The 18,371-nt window shown below is 38.0% G+C and overlaps 1 protein-coding gene across 1 annotated transcript in view; it reads right to left on the bottom strand.

The window, feature by feature from the left end:
• The window catches only part of LOC126177132 (eIF-2-alpha kinase GCN2), a 317,728-nt gene that overhangs the window by 128,252 nt on the left and 171,105 nt on the right, over positions 1-18,371 (bottom strand). The window contains exons 12-13 of the mRNA XM_049924405.1: positions 15,750-15,867; positions 5,835-5,981 (exon numbers count right to left, since the gene is read on the bottom strand). Of these exons, the coding sequence (XP_049780362.1) occupies positions 5,835-5,981; positions 15,750-15,867 (265 nt within the window). The remainder of the gene's footprint in view (positions 1-5,834; positions 5,982-15,749; positions 15,868-18,371) is intronic.

The raw sequence follows: 18,371 nt of genomic DNA, 5'->3' as shown, positions 1-18,371 counted from the left end.
CTAGCCAACTGGAAAATGATTTAAATCCAAATAGAGGTGTTTTGCAGGATATGCTACCTGCAACCACCCTAGAAGGAAAACAAAGACAGAGGATGAGATGGTCAGATGAAGTTAATCGACACCTCATCTTCCGTTTTTACCAAGCAACAAATCTAGGAACCAACACAACTGGATACAGATCACAAGTATACACAACATTTATTACCAGATACCCAGAATTAAAATTTTTAACAGAACGACGACTAGCTGATCAGATCCGTGTAATAATAAAAAATAACAGGACACCCCAGTCAGAATTAGAAAACATCAAACAACAAGTACAACAAATACTGGAACAAAATAATGTGCAATTAGAAGAAGAAGAAAATGCAGTAATGGACTCAAACATCCCAGAGCAAACAAACAAAGACCAACACGCATCAATTAAACAATCAGAGGAAAACGAAATCTTAAGACAGCCACTAGAACAAGCACAAATAGAACATGAAGTGACACACATGTTAGATGTAGAAGAGAAATTTCAGCTGACATATTTAGAATACAAGGACACAAATACAGACATTAGACCATTCTTGCATAGACCGCCAAATAACCCACAAGTCGAAACAACAATAAAAACTATCAACACAATCATACACAGCAAAATAAATGAAAACACAACTATGGAAGAGTTACAACTACTGGTTTATAAAGGAGCACTCACTACACTAAATATACACACTAGGCTGAGATCAGAAACAACCAACACACAGAAGAAACCCACAAAACCAGCATGGCAACACAGCCAACAGATCAGAATAGAAAAACTGAGAAAAGACATCGGACAGCTAACACAATTTATAAGAAATGAAATATCAGACAAAAAACGAAAAAGGTTAGGTAAAATCTCACAACAAGAAGCAATAGAGCAATTAGATGAAAAGAAGCAGAAATTACAAGCATTGGCCAAACAACTTAGAAGATACAAAAAAAAGTGAAAATAGAAGGAAACAAAACCAAACATTCAACACAAACCAAAAGAAATTTTACCAGACAATAGATAACACACACATTAAAATAGACAATCCACCAAACATAACAGACACGGAACACTTCTGGAGCAACATATGGTCAAACCCGGTACAACATAACAGGCATGCACAGTGGATACAAACAGAAACAGACTCATACAAGATGATACCACAAATGCCTGAAGTGATAATTTTGCAACATGAAGTCACCCGAGCAATTAATTCTATGCACAATTGGAAAGCCCCTGGAAATGATAAAATAGCAAATTTCTGGCTAAAGAAGTTCACCTCAACACATTCACATCTAACTAAATTATTTAACAGTTACATTGCAGACCCATGCACATTCCCTGATACACTTGCACATGGACTAACCTATCTGAAACCTAAAGATCAAGCAGACACAGCAACCCCAGCTAAATATCGCCCCATAACATGCCTACCAACAATATACAAAATATTAACTTCAGTCATTACACAGAAATTAATGACACATACAACACAGAACAAAATTATAAATGAAGAACAGAAAGGCTGCTGCAAAGGAGCACGAGGATGTAAAGAGTAACTGATAATAGATACAGAGGTGACATATCAAGCTAAAACTAAACAAAGGCCGCTACACTACGCATACATTGATTACCAAAAAGCTTTTGATAGTGTACCCCACTCATGGTTACTACAGATATTGGAAATATACAAAGTAGATCCTAAATTGATACAGTTCCTAAACATAGTAATGAAAAACTGGAAAACCACACTTAATATCCAAACAAATTCAGATAATATCACATCACAGCCAATACAGATTAAGCGTGGAATATACCAAGGAGACTCATTAAGTCCTTTCTGGTTCTGCCTTGCTCTGAACCCACTATCCAATATGCTAAATAATACAAATTATGGATATAATATTACTGGAACATACCCACACAAAATCACACATTTGCTATACATGGATGATCTAAAACTACTGGCAGCAACCAATCAACAACTCAACCAATTACTAAAGATAACAGAAGTATTCAGCAATGATATAAATATGGCTTTTGGAACTGACAAATGTAAGAAAAATAGCATAGTCAAGGGAAAACACACTAAACAAGAAGATTACATATTGAATAACCACAGTGACTCCATAGAAGCGATGGAAAAAATAGATGCCTATAAATATCTAGGATACAGACAAAAAATAGGAATAGATAATACAAATATTAAAGAAGAACTAAAAGAAAAATATAGACAAAGACTAACAAAAATACTGAAAACAGAATTGACAGCAAGAAACAAGACAAAAGCTATAAATACTTATGCTATACCAATATTGACCTCCTCATTTGGAGTAGTGAAATGGAGTAACACAGACCTAGAAGCACTCAATACACTTACACCTTCACAATGCCACAAATACAGAATACATCACATACATTCAGCAACAGAAAGATTCACATTAAGCAGAAAGGAAGGAGGAAGGGGATTCATCGACATAAAAAACCTACATTATGGGCAGGTAGACAATTTAAGAAAATTCTTTCTAGAACGAGCAGAAACTAGCAAAATACACAAAGCAATCACTCATATAAATACATCGGCTACACCACTGCAATTTCATAACCACTTCTACAACCCTTTAGATCACATAACATCAACAGATACGAAGAAAGTAAATTGAAAAAGAAAACACTACATGGCAAGCACCTGTATCATCTAACACAGCCACACATCGATCAAGACGCATCCAACACATGGCTAAGAAAAGGCAATATATACAGCGAGACTGAAGGATTCATGATTGCAATACAGGATCAAACAATAAACACCAGATATTACAGCAAGCATATTATTAAAGATCCCAATGCCACAACACATAAATGCAGACTTTGCAAACAACAAATAGAAACAGTAGATCACTTCACAAGTGGATGTACAATACTAGCAAATACAAAATACCCCAGAAGACATGACAATGTAGCAAAAATAATACATCACCAACTTGCCATAAAACATAAACTAATAAAACAACACGTTCCCACATACAAGTATGCACCACAAAATGTACTGGAGAATGATGAATACAAATTATACTGGAACAGAACCATTATAACAGATAAAACACCACCACAGAACAAACCTGACATCATACTCACCAATAAAAAGAAGAAATTAACACAACTAATCGAAATATCCATATCCAATACAACACATATACAGAAGAAAACAGGAGAAAAAATTGAAAAATACATCCAACTGGCTGAGGAAGTCAAGGACATGTGGCATCAGGATAAAGTTGACATTATACCGATTATACTATCAACTACAGGAGTCATACCACACAATATCCACCAGTACATCAATGCAATACAGCTACATCCAAACGTATATATACAACTACAGAAATCCGTAATTATGGATACATGTTCAATAACCCAAAAGTTCCTAAATATAATGTAACATATACCATACAGTTAAAAGGAAGTCACGCTTGATCAAGGTCCGCATCACGTTCCATTTTTAACCAGACCTAAGGTCTGAGAAAGGAAAGAAGATAATAATAAAAGCATGCTTGACGAATTTATGATCCTGAACTGAGAAGGGTACATGCACTAATATTTTGATCACTTCCCTTCGAATCTGTATCAGAGACTTGTTTAATTGATGTACCAATATGAGTCAGTAAATCAGTTGTTCTTCTGTGAGCTATGCTAGTATCCCTTTTTGACTTGACAGACAATAGTCATTCGACTAATGAGGAACATGCGCATTCAAGAATGTGAGTAATTATTGAAAGTAAAAATTGAAATACCTTTGTCTCCAACATAACACAACCAACAAGCACAAATAGAGAATAACTGTACAATAATTAGGCAAAGTTATACAACTGAAACACACCACAAGCTTAGATATTTTACACGAAAATCTCAAAACTGCAGGTATGTTGCAGCAAAGTTCATTATGTTAATATGGTGCCAACAAAGAGGAAAATACTGACTTCATTTAATGGCATTGTACAAGTGTGGGGGAGGAGGGGGGCTGAAAAACTTCCTAGCAGTTTGAATTGAAAAATGAATTTTGTACCTTATTAACAGTTGATACCTCATTATGTAAACATAACATTTGTTTAAATTATTATAGCTATTTTTAATTTCAAATGGAGTCTGAGAGGGCAATTTAAGATTCATGGAGTTGTAAGGGATCGCAAAGTTTTTGTTGTGGAGTTACAGATCAACATGCAGTTTTTGTTAATCCAAGAAAAATCTGCCAAGGACTTCCACACTGAGATGTCACACATCCCAAGGGAGACATGTTCTTCCTACAACACTGTTAACACCAAAAGAGTCTAATTTCAAGATTGGGCTTTTCACTACCGATCAACATGGGCAGCCCACATCATCAACAGACCAGCGACAAGTAATACTATCCACAAGCCAATTGGTTCAAATGGTTCAAATGGCTCTGAGCACTATGCGACTTAACTTCTGAGGTCATCAGTCGCCTAGAACTTAGAACTAATTAAACCTAACTAACCTAAGGACATCACACACATCCATGCCCGAGGCAGGATTCGAACCTGCGACCGTAGCGGTCACTCGGTTCCAGACTGTCGCGCCCAGAACCGCACGGCCACTCCGGCCGGCAAGCCAAATGATAAGGATCAGTAAATAAACATGAATAATACAGTGAGATACTGGACATATTCTAGGGCTGTGTTAGCTTCTTTATTAACAATAACCTAAAGAGGAGGAAGTGAAGTGGATGCTGAAATGTTTTAATAATGAAGAGAAAGCACAAGTGAAGATAGTCAAGAGCGTTTTGGGTCCGCTCTGGGGTAAAAATGTCTGTTTGGCTGAGTTACTAACTGAAGATGAAACCTGATCCCAAAAACTAAGGAACAATCACAAGAATTGCATGACAGTGGGTCTCCACATCCAAAGAAACTCTGCACCTTGACATCAGACAAAACAGTCATGGTACCTGTTTCCTGATGGTGGTCTGCCTATCTCTGGCTGACGTATAACCTGAGAGTATTATCCCAACTTCCTTGACCAGGTGAGGCAGGAATTTAAGACAAAATACATGGAAAGCTGACCAGAGGGAACCTCTCATTGTGAGACAAAGCACACTTGCACATGCCCCACACCGTGGCTGCCAAATCAAACATCCTCATGTTGCCATCAACTAATGATGTGACTTCTTTGGACAACCTCCTTAACCAGAAGAAACACCCCAAGAGTTCTCATTTCAAGAACAATGAGGATATAAAAAATGCTACTGAGAGCTGGTCTGACCATTTATGACACAATTTCTTTTTTTAATAGCCTAGAAAAGCTACAATAACAATGTAAAAAGTGCACTAGCCAGAGGGAGAAGATGGAGGGTGGATGCACAAGGATGTTCAACCTTTGACTTCATTCTTTCTCTGTGAATCCAGAAACTTAAAAATCCACCTCCCCCCCTCCCCCTCGCAGGGGCACAATAAATATAAGCATGGTATTCAGTCTACTGATATTTACTACAGTAATTCATTGTAAATGGATGTCAAAGAAGAAAGTCTCATGACTGTAACATCCAACACTGACAGACTAAATGAACATTTTAAAAACTTTCATAACCTAGGAACTTGTGGAAGGTGAAGTATAATGACACCAAAAAAAGGGCAAGTTGCAAGAGAGGTAGACTTCATGTGAATATATGTTAAATCTTTACATTAACATCAAGGCAGGAAACAAAAAAGTCCTACAAGAACAATGTGCCTGAACTAAACAATGGGAAAATGATTTATGCACTTTCTTATTCTTCTTGCTTATGTTCAATGATTTTTATTACCTTCAGTACATCACCAAATGCTCCTTTCCCCAGCCACTTGAGCACTTCAAACTCATTTTGGATTCTGGACTGCCCCTTGAGATTGGTTGGCAATATCATGTGAATATCAGTATCAGGTTCCTCTTCAAACGTTTCATCCTCAGGTTGCTAAGACATACCAAGAAAATATTTCTGAATAATTAATAATATGTGCAGATACGATGGCTGGTATGGATGTAGTAGGTTCTTGCACCCACTCAAAAAATTTAGAGTGGGTAAAATACCTACTATGGATTTGAGTAAACATAATATATACTGAGAGAATGTTTGTGGAGTAGATATGCTAATTGTATTTACAATGGCATACTTATGTTTTAGAGTGACATCTCTCCTACTTTTAAAAAGCTGCTCTTACAGATACAAGTAGAAACCCATTCACTCCAACATGTTGGACAATAGTAGTTTCCTCTTTGGGAGAGCTGCCATTCCAAAGTGGGGCAGCAGCATCACAAATGTGTCGTGACTTTACTAACCTAACATACTGGTTTAGCTGGTACCCCACATTTGGGAATGCTACGGTCCAAATTACTCAAGTGATGAGATGGCTGCTAATCATCATGAGGTATAGCAGTTCTGATAAAGACGCCAGCTCCACCACAGTTCTCCCAGTGTATGAAAACAAGCATTTATGAAAATAGACACAGCCAGACAAAAAGGTGAAACAACCAGAAGATATAGTTGGGGTGCACATTCACTCCAACAGCGTGAATGTAAATGATAAAAGTTGCAATTTTCTGCTACTTTTAGAATGACCACCAGAGTGCAAGTGTGTTGTTCATGTTTAGTGTTGTTATGAGACCTTGTACAGCGTATGAAGGATGTGAAAGTTGAGACTATAAGAACAATGGCTGCATTTGGAATGGTGCTGTGATCAGGAGGCATGGATTACTGATGTAAGGTGTCGCATCACGTTTAGCAATTAATCATGGTTCTGATTTACCAATGATGACACTCTCAGTATGGAGACGACCTGGGAAACTTTCTTCCAATGTTTTGGAGATGCACAGTGGTGTAGCTCCTGGAGTTATGGTGTGGGGAACCATCAAGTATGATTTTAGATCATGACTAACAGAGATCGAGGGAAATCTAAAGGCACGCAGGACATCACGAACATCCTGAGTCCTCAATGTGTTACCTCTCGTGTGACACTGTCATCATGTCATTTTTCAACAGGAAATACATGTCTGCGTAATACTGAGGAACTCCCATAGCCAGCAAGATACTCAGATCAGATGTCAACTCCTTCAGAGTGCCAGTATCCAGGATGTCACGGAGCACTTACAATAATTGCAGGCCAACTTTCTTCAGACGAGGATACAATGGTTTTATGACACCCTTTCGAACCGGGTCAGTGCGTGCATTCAGGCCAGTGGGGTAAATGCCATAGTGGTCAGTGGGCTCCTACTGTGAAGTTCTTTGTAAATTTGAATCAATTTTGTAATCATTGAAATAATATCACATACCCTATCACCCATCAGGTTTCATTTCCTTTTATTCTCCCATTCTACATGCTTAACTTTTTTTGTCAGACAGTATATGACTGAGGTTTTAACTGAGCATCTACTGGTGACAAACAGCAAACACGCTAGCAGTAAAAGTAGCTTTTCATATTATTACGCGTTTATTAAAGACACATTGCCTACCAATTTTATAATATAAATAAAATTAGCAAAATAATTTTTCATCGGACACTTTTTTTCTGTAGCCATGGCTAGTCGATTTTCAGTGAACTTTTAGCATAAGAATATCAGTAAACATTTGTCTTTCTGAGATATTCATACTTTATCACCAAGTGAAATGCATCCGAGTGAGTGAAGAATAATATAAGAAAGTAAGTAACTGGAACTTCCAGGCAGATTAAAACTGTGTATCAGATCAAGACTCAGAAGTGTTCTACTGACTGAGTTACCCAAGAATGGCTCATGGTGACCCCCCCCCCCCCTCCCCCCAGCTTTACTCCTACCTTCTACCTTCCTACCTTCCAAACTTCACAGAAATTCTCCTGTGAATCTTGCCCAGTTAGAACTGCTAGAAGAAACAATATTGTGGAGATATGGCTTGGCAACAGCCTGTTCAGGAAACAGTCCCCCAGGCTGTGGCTAAGCAGTATCTCCTCAATAGTATTTCTTCCATGAGTACTAGTCAAGCAGAATTTATAGGAAACCTTATGTGAAAACTGGAAGGTACAAGATGAGGTACTGGCACAAGAAAAACTGTGAGGACAGGTTGTAAGTTATGCTAGGGTAGCTCAGTTGGTACAGTACTTGCCTGCAGAAGGCAAATGCCCGAGGCTGAAGTCCCAGACTGGCACATAGTTTTAATTTCCCAGGAAGTGTCAGACCAGTGCACACTCCACTACAGAGAGAACATTCATTCTGGAAGAGACTGTCTACAAAAGGCTGAACAGTGTTATATCTCAAGTTTCCCTTTCATTGTAAAAGCATTCACAACAGACATGGACAGATTTGCGGTGACAAACAAGAGAAAAATTGAGGAGAGCATACTTGAAGCAATTAGGCAGCAGAATAGGGACGAGAATCTAGGACTATTGTTGTTTAGTGATGAACATGTTGATATAGCCACCTGTGAAAATCCTGAGTGTACTTTAAAATCACAGAGCCTTTTCTGTTTTTAAAAGAAATTCCAATAATTTTGAAGTGTAAATATTATTTTTATTTACACAAAACTAAGACCTACACTGTAAATCCAAATACGTGCTTTTATATTTTTACACTCCAATGCATGTAGTTTAAATTCCTGTTGTTTACAAAAAGCATTATAGTGATTTTAATAACAGTTTGCTGTCTTCGACAAACGAATAAATGGAATTTTTCAAATCTTTACCAAAGTGTGTGAGTGAAAGTTAATAGCCAGTTCTGACCAACAGGCCATAAAATCGAGGAATGTTTGGCTTGACAATGGATTTTCAAACAGGAAACATGAAGCACAGAGGATAAAGATCATGCAACAAGTTCTTTTACTATTAATTACACTGAAGCATTCCAAAATGTTGAAACTACTAAAGTCATTCAACTGATATTGTCATTTCAATTGAAACAAATGGTGGATAATCAAAAAGGGTTATTGGAAATATTCAGCACGTTAAAGACACTGGTGAGACATGGTCTTCTGGTACGAGAATCCAAAATGACAATGAAAATTCAAACTTCTGATGTTTTAAAGGCTCAAGTACGTGATGTGGCAGAATTAAAATCTGGGTTACAAAAAGTGCGATAGGTTGCCAGAAAAAAAGAGAAAAATCATCTAAGAATGAATATTAGCTGTAAGCCTTGTAACTTAGGTAGAGGTGCAGAGTGTAAGCCGCTTTCGTCAATCCATTGAGAAGTCACATGCATTGAAAAACCACTGATTTCACGTGCACTGACTAAGAATGGGGGGTAAAAAGCGATGCAGTTATATATCATCCATAAGCATAGAAGAGATAATGGGACAGCTGTCTTGGAAGGACGAACCTACAGCAGATGCTAAGCGAGCAGTCAAACTCGATTAACTTTGTGCACTAAGGACTCGCAAAGCTTGCATATAAGTACCTCTTAGCTAGGGTTACTAATTTCCATCATACTTTTGTCTACGTGTACCTATGTCTGTCTGTATGTCACTTACACTGTGACAAGCACTTGAACATAAGGGTAGCATTAGAACAATATAATGTGGCATTTCCATGGTTCATGCTCTTTAGTTCCATAGATTACTGTATATATCTGAATCTTCGAATAAAGTTATAGGCCGGTTTGGCCATTTGTTCAGGTTTCTGATTGGAGAATCTAGCAAGCCTCATCTATGTTTTTATAATTCAATGTCTGTGCTCTTGTTCACATGTGAAGCAGCAATAAAAAAAAAAAAAAAGGCAGCAAAAGCTCATTTCTCCTATCATCTCCATATCTACCTCCTCAGTCTAACATCTGAGTCTTTCTATACTGTCTCCAACAAAAGAGACCTGGAAAATCTATCTCGCCTTGACCCTGTCATCATTTCACTCCTCTATGCAGCTGATTGGGTACCAAAAAACAGATGAACAAACATCCAGCTTCAGCTCTGATCTGAGTGTGAGCTTATAAGAAAGCATGTCTTGACCAAAGTCAGGTTAGCATTGCAGAATTTTTTCGGTTTTATTGAATGAAACTTATGGCATGTTCCAAACTGTGCAAGTCTCTGTTTGTCTCAAAGGTATTTCTGCAGATAGTATTTCAGCAGATATCTTGTTTAATCTCATAAACGGTATTTTAATCCTGCACCCTTAAAACTCAAAGGCCAGTATTACAATGGGGCATCAAATGTTTCTGGCTAATTCTAAGGATTTAAGTCATGAATATGCAAAGAAGAATCTTAACTATGTTTGTGCACTGTACTGCTCATAATCTTGTCATGTAGGATGGATCTAAAAAGTTTTATCAGCAAGAAAATTTACTGAAGTAATGAAGGACTTAAACAATTGTTGGGGACTCACTGAATTGCTGTGCTGTGCTCAAAGAGCTGAAAACTGAAGTTGTAAAAAAAGGGAGAAATTTTTACCTTTTTATCAGCTTACTGTTTGACAATGTACATGTTAAGATTGAAAATTTTGCTGAATTGTGGCGGTTGTTTTATGTTTACACTAGCTGAGTACCCAATGTTGTCCAGGTACGCATTTACTCCAATCTTCTACTTGCCTGTCTCCTCTTCCCCCACCCTTCTCTGTCCCATCACTCCCACCCAATAGGAGGTTAGTGGTTCTTAAGCCCACAGTATTTATCTCCTGATAGTAAGTGACATGCGTACCAAGTTTGACTGAGATCATTTCATGGGTTAGAAAGAGCTTTCTGGCTGTGGCTTCACCCACGTATGCACATATCACATATTTGTACACATATTTCACCTAAATCTCTAGCAAATTTCACCCTGCAATTTCACTTTCACACAACTCAGTATTTATTATGTCCCTCAGAACTGTGTGGTCATACACTAATATAATTCTGAAGGTACATTCAGTGGTTTTTGTAGATAATGATTGTGGAACGTGTTGGGAACAGAGTTAGTAGTAAAGAGGTTATAAATTGAAAAGTTATGCATAGTGCAATTGTTTCTAAGCATCCAAGTGTTTATGACATCATATCTCCTGAATTGTGTGTAGTAAAATGATACAATTTTGCAGGCACGTTGAGTGGTATGTGTGAATACTGTCTGCAAAATGTGTTGCAAATAGAGTTAGTATTAAAGAAATAATAAATTAAAATGTCATGTCTGATGGGGCAGTTTAACGGCAAGAAAATAAAAAACATAGTCAGCGATAAATTTACTACACCAGGCATGACATTTTAATTCATTACTTCTTTAATACTAATTCTATTTGCATGGCATTATATTTGGAACTCATACTTCTACAAACAAAATAAAGTAATGCTGCCCAACAGATAAAATATTGATCTTGACACACACACACACACACACACACACACACACACACACACACACACACACACACACACCTGGAGGAGAGAGAAAGGGGGTGGGAGGGAGAGGAGGGAGGGGGTGGGGGAGGGAGAGGGGGTGGGGGGAGGGAGAGGGGGAGGGGGGAGGGAGAGGGGGAGGGAGATCACAGATGCAGTAATACAAATTAGTGTATGGGCATCCAATTACTCTTAGGCTTGTTTCAGTGTCTGTTTTGGGAGTCTTATTTCTGTGATTTGTGTTGCCAATGAAGTAGCAAGTTGTGCAATGGAAGCAATTATAGTTAGTGGTATTTGGAAAGCATACAGGCAAAACTTGTTGAACTCTTCTTGATTTGAACTTGTTTTGAAGACTGTTTTTGTATAAGCTTTATGAGGTTTCCAAAATTATCTCACACAGCCATGCAGCTTAATATGTTAATCAGAAGATGAAATCCAGTTTGACAATTAGTCCCAGGGGCTTGATGGCATGGTGTAGCTCTACATTTAATTGAGTTAAATTGCAAACTTTATGTGCTACTATATTAGAGATTTTTTAAAATTAGCAGGTAGTTTAAACAGCAGTGGTTTGTCATGAGCTCATGTTTGACTTTCAGCTAGTGCAGTTTAGATTCAAAAATCACATTAAATATTGTTTGCTACCACAAACTGTTAATAATGTTCAGCTATGGTTGCTTCTTGCATCTTTCCCTTTCCACATCTTGCAGCAGCTTTTCTAAAGTGTGCACATCCTGAGTCCCTGCAACACCTCAAGGCTTGAATCTTTGCTTGTCCCCACTCGCAGCCATCTCTAGCGACACCATTAACCTCCCCCCTTTCTTCTTCTGTCTTACCACTCCTGCACAGGTTTCAGGAGATAATCTTCATGGTCATACCATTTCGGAGCAGAGTTATTATTTTTCTCTCTGTAGGATAGAAGAACTAAAAGAGTAAGGTGCATAAGATCATGTGTCTGTCACGTCTACATAATCCTTAGCCATAAGAAACTACTAATGGGACTGAGGTAACACAACAAAGCAGCAATTCCTACATAAAGCAGCCACTCAAATATTTACAGAGTCATCTCCATGTTTAACACTAGGGGGTAGGCAGCTCCCTTAGACATCTGCAATGCAGTTCATTTGGCATCATCACACTCATCTAATATTTATTGATCCATGGTGTCTTGTCATAATACCACTTGCTTCTAGTCTCTTGGGGCTGACCAGACTTTGAAGTGCAGATTCCATTCACACTACTGTCCATATAAAGCCCACTATCAACAATACCTGCATTTTGATACTTGTCACCCTTCCACTCCAAAAATTCACTCCCACAGTCTGGCCACCCGTGAATAGAGCATCTGCAGTGATGAGAATTCCCTTGCCCATTAAGTTGAATGTCCCACTAAGACCTTCACAGACAGGCACTATCCCCAAACCTATCTCACAGATAGATCAACACACCTCTAATCCTCCACCGCCTCTTAGAATCAGCTGCAAAGGAGCATTCCCTTCATTACCTTTTATCATCCTGGACTGAAACAAATGAACTATATCCTTCACCAGAACTTCTACTATTTTCCACTGTTCCCAGATATGAGGAACATTTTACTCACAATCCTTCCCACCTCTCCCAAAGTAGCGTTCCACTGGCCACCCAATCTACATGATATGATATCCTGCTCCATCCCCATGCCATACCCATTCCCAACCTCTTGCGACATGAATCATAACCCTGTGGAAGACTCAGTGCAAGATCTGTCGGATACACCCATCCAGCATCCCCTACTTCCCACTCACCACAGGTTTATCCTGTCACATTAGTCGCAAGGCCTTTTGTGAAAGCAGGCATGTCATGTAATAGCTCTGCTGCAACTTCTGCACAGTATTTTATGCGAGCATAACCACAAACAGCTGTCCATCTGAACGAATGGCCACTAACAAATTGAGGTGAAGAGCTAAGACGGCACCCAATAGTGGAACACACTGCTGAGCACAACATATTTGACTTCAATAGCTGCTTCACAACTTGTGCCCTCCCCCCTCAATCAAGCCTTTCTGAACTACATAAATGTGGTCTGTCATTGTAACCCATTCTACTTCACTCCCATAATCACCCTTGCCAGAAAAGTTTTCTGAATATGAGATAAAGAAAGAAACGTTCTATTACACATTTGAGATGCTGCTGGTGATACCGAAAAACATGATTACAAACACTCTGCACAGCTTCATATAAAATCAGCAAAATTACATACATCAATTAACATTCAATGGCTGTCATTCAACAGGTGTGCAAAAGACAGATATAAATTTTAGAATAAGATACTCTGAATGCCTAAAGCACTGAAAAGTGGAAACACACAGATCACATTTGTGAATCACCTCAAATTACAGAATCATCAACCTACTAGCATAAAAACAGCACTAAGCAGTAATAATAATACATAGAAAGCTAATGCCCAGATATCACAATAATAATAATAATAATAATAATAATAATAATAACAATAAATCCACTACAGTAACTTTAAGCATCATAATTGATATATGTCTCCTCTCTCATTTGAACACAATTTTTTTGAAGTTATAATCTGTGCCTAAAATTTCCAATACAGATTTCGCCTGCATCACACGCTGGATTTTAAGTACAGAAAAGAAGCTGAAATAACAGCCACAGAACATGCGTAATACAACACTAGGTAATGTTCAATTAATTATTATTAAAGTTTTAAGTTGCTCAAAACTTGTGGTTTCTTAGAAAGTAGCAATTTCAGACCACGGATTCAGAGACTTATACTTTTTATTACATTTCTCATCCTCAGGATGTCACAAACTAGTCCTTTCTTGCACTAAACATAAATGTTTATCAGAATCTATGTTTCAGTTTGGGAGTGTTGATCGACTCAACCAAATAAAACAAACTGATTTAAATTCCACTGACCATTGTCCAAAGTCTGTACATCGGATGCACTGATACCATGCATGTAATGTATTGATTTGAAAATATCAGCCGACTTTGGGTGATGGTTGTCAGTGGAAAGTCCTGATGTTGGTGCCATTGTGAACAAAGCCTAACTTAACTTATCCTACATCCACACATTCTTCCCTAGAATTTCCTCTTCCTCTGATCTGTCACCCCTTTCCAATCCTCTCTTCCATGTCATCCTCACAGCACACTGCAGAAACTCATTGATGCAGTGTCACTGACGCATTCCTTCTCATGCATCTGCTGCATCACTCTGAGCTGTCAGCCCCATTCATCACCCCTCCCTGCCTCCTTTCTCCACTCCCCAACTGCACCTCTCACAAATTCTCTCCCCAATCATGCTGCAGAACTGCAAACCCAATATTGCTCATTCAGCCAACCTAATGCAGCCATACAAGTGTGTAAGTGGTGAAGTGCGCACACACATATCCGTATGGGTACTTTAAATTGTAAAAACATTCATAAAGGAACAAGTACATTTTCAGTCTGGTTTATATACGTATCAATGACTCAAGGCCTCTATTATTCAGTGAGTTATCTCTAGTCCATAATTATTTACAAGCTTTGAAGGCAGTCATCCAACCTAGATGTTCTCACATTACAATTCTTATCAGACTGTGACTGCACAAACAAGGTGTTTCGGACACTTACTGTTTTCAAAGTATTTAAAAATGTGTATTGTGGAAATACTTTTTGAACGTTTGACTTTCTCAGTCATTTAGGACTGGTGACTGACTACTGCTGTCCACACCTGTCGCTGAGTGGTCAGCACGACTGACTGCCAGGTGGGGGACCTGGGTTTGAGTCCCGGTACTCAAATGACTTTTCCTTGGTGAAGGACTGGAATGGGATGCACTCAGCTACATGAGGCCACTTGAGGAGATACTTTACAGAGTAATAGCAGCTGCAAGGTCAAGAAACTCAACAATGGCCTGGAGAACAATGTGCTCATCACATGCCCCTTCATACCGCATTCAATGACACCACTGTCTGAGGACAACACAGAGGACTGAGGACAACACGGAGGTCAGGCTGCAGTACGTTACCTATTGACTCCAATTATTTCTCACTGATAACTTCTTGACCTGAATCCTCTGTGCCATTACTACCAAAGTCATTTGTATTCTCAATGAGCCCGTCACATTGGTTAATTGTGATACATAAACTTCAGTTAGTTGCACCATAAGACCATGTCTTCACTGAAAGTCAGTAGCACTTACACTTTTGCTCTCCTGTACCTGATTTATTTTACAGATGAATATATGACACACTATTTTACTACAATAATAAATGACAGTCACACCGCATGAATGATCAATCAAATCACAGAATATATTCTCTGTCTTCTGGAACCAGTGGTTTCCATTATTTCAAAACTATCTGAAATTTTGTTTCATTTATAATAAGCAAAGAAATCCTTTTTAATATTTCATTCTATCAAATAGACTCTCTAAACTATTACCTGTGCGTCATCGGCACTTTTACAAGGACTGGGAAGACGTTCAATGGGGATCCGTACAAACTGGTGTTCCAGGAGCTGTGCTGCACTCCAACGCATATGTTCATCCTTTGCAAAACATCTGAAAGTTTAAGAAAAATACTAAACCATCCAATGCAATATTTTACACTCGTGATAAAGTGACTTCACAACCATTTCATTCACCAGAAGAATAGTCAGTAGATACAATCGTGTTATTTGCACAAGAATTGTCCAAATGTTATTTCATCTTCCAAAGAAATGGTAACTTACATTCATCTTAAGAGTAAAGGAATAAGCATACAAAGTGGAGGTAGTATGACTAACACAACCTTTGATTCAAGTGTTAACTGCAGTGTGTTTGTAGTCATTTCATATGAACAACAGACTCCTGAGCATCCTTTAAAATCAGGCACAGGAAACTCACATTTATTTCATCATTAACATAAGTGGTTATTCTATCACCTATAAAAAGTTATATGTAAACATTTTACTATCAGTAAGTGGTTTTCTATTTTGGGTCAAAACTTTCAGCTTGTGACCAGTCTCAAAATGAGAAATATATGTGTTGTACAATATCATGAAAACAATGAACCCTTATGTGCCTACCTTGCAAAGTCTAAACATAAATAATAAGTTAGAAAAAGCCCCTTAGCCTCCAAAATATTCCAGAAGCGTAAAGTTATGGTAGGACCAGGGAACTGAGGAGCCAGGCAAAGTGCTGTACTCCATTTTTGTACCTATCCATTCTCATGAAACTATAAATTTGACTCATCTTAGAACAAACATAATCCAGGAGGAAGCAATGCTTGGCCCACCGATGACAAATGTCACGCTTTTAAATAAGTCCTTAACCATGGATGTTTGCACTGTGTGATTCTCGCTGCACTATACTGGTTTATATGGCATGCTGGAACATTCATCTCAAGAGTTTTTTTGGACCTTTGCAGGCTAGTTTTTTTAGACCACTACCTGTTTCGCTATGCAAGTACATCTGACTGCAGAATATAATTATTTTTCCCCTACAGTGCAATATCAAAGATGACAACATTTTTGCTGTACCTTCACATGCAATAGAGAAATGATTTTTTCTTTTTTTTTTTTGTGTGGATTGTTCCACCAGTATATTAAAGACTCAATCCACTGAACTTCATTATATAACCCTTTTATACAGTAATTTGTCTTCTTAATTTTTTCATTACCCTTAAGCATGTAAATGACAATCTTTCATTCAGCAATAACAACTACTGAATCATTAAAAATGGAAAATAATTTGTAGTATCCTTAAACACACTTTTGAGTGATGACAAGATACAGCGTATTCCATTTACCTGACGATTGCTTGCCCGGGGTATTGCAGGCCAGCTATGGAAGCTGCACTTGCTAGTTGAATGGATCCCACAGGGCCCCACTATGACCCCCCCCCCCCCTTTTGTGGGTTTTACCCTGAAGACCATACAGATATATGTGTCTTGTTGGCCAGCGTCATTCGAGCAGTGAAACAGGCATCCTAAGTGTAACAGTGAAGTTTGCAAATGCAATAATGGCAAGAGCGAATTATTGTTTATTTATGATTCATATGTCTGTACAGGGTCCTCTTGTACAGTTCATAGATTGTTTGAACAGAAGTTTCCAAGTGTTCAAATTACGAGTTGTGATGCACCTGTTATGAAACACTAATTACCTAATTTTAAGAAAACTATTAGATGAAAAATTTGATTTTTGCATGTCTTACAGTCTGATATCTTTGCTTGATAAAGGACTGAGTTTCATTTCTTTATATGCCATTGTTACTGTGCTGCATCAAATTAAGTACAACTTTGTGCAAAATTTTATAGATTTTGCAGAGGTCAAAACGCATCGTGTAAACTTTGTGTATGGCTGATTTTAGCCATACATTGCAGTGAATGAAATGTATGTAAGATATTGATATTTTAATTGAAATTAAGAGCAGAATGGTATTTCATGTTGTCATTGAGTAACTGGGTTTTATGTGCAGTGGATGGTCACCCCTTCACGTACTTGCACAATGTGATCATATGGTTATAACAACTGTCATATCTCTTAAGCAATTCAAGATATGGAAACGAGTTGTTGTTGTTGTTTTCCCCCTTTTCTTTTCTTTAAATGATAGCATGCAATGAGGCACATATGGTGTATGAGGAACAGCCAAATCCTTTTTATTCACCAAGATATGGAAGTAACTCGTCCACAGCAGTTAGAGGTCAGCAACCCAGGAGAGATACAGATGTCCACAGCACTGTAGGAAAACTCAAGCGGCACGTGTATATATGTCCACAGCATATAGGGAATGGCATAGCAGTATTCACATCCACAGTATCGAAAGTGTTAAGCTTAGTTTCACATGTATGTTTCATATATAACAGTGCCTTGAGCACTGTTCAAGTTACATAGAGAAATCAGATTCAATGCTGAAACCACAAATTTTGTAGAAAAATGTAACTTAAAGCATGTTGTTCTACTGAAATTTGAAGACAACTGTAATAACACTTCATTATCTTAAAATAAGTGCAAAACTGGATCTGGATGTCTATGCAGCTGGCTACGATTTCACCAAATTAGTACATGAGGCAGTTCTGGAGTGAA

This window comes from Schistocerca cancellata, chromosome 1, assembly GCF_023864275.1.
Source record: "Schistocerca cancellata isolate TAMUIC-IGC-003103 chromosome 1, iqSchCanc2.1, whole genome shotgun sequence".
Taxonomy (NCBI): domain Eukaryota; kingdom Metazoa; phylum Arthropoda; class Insecta; order Orthoptera; family Acrididae; genus Schistocerca; species Schistocerca cancellata.
This window is presented reverse-complemented; position numbering and strand designations above follow the sequence as displayed.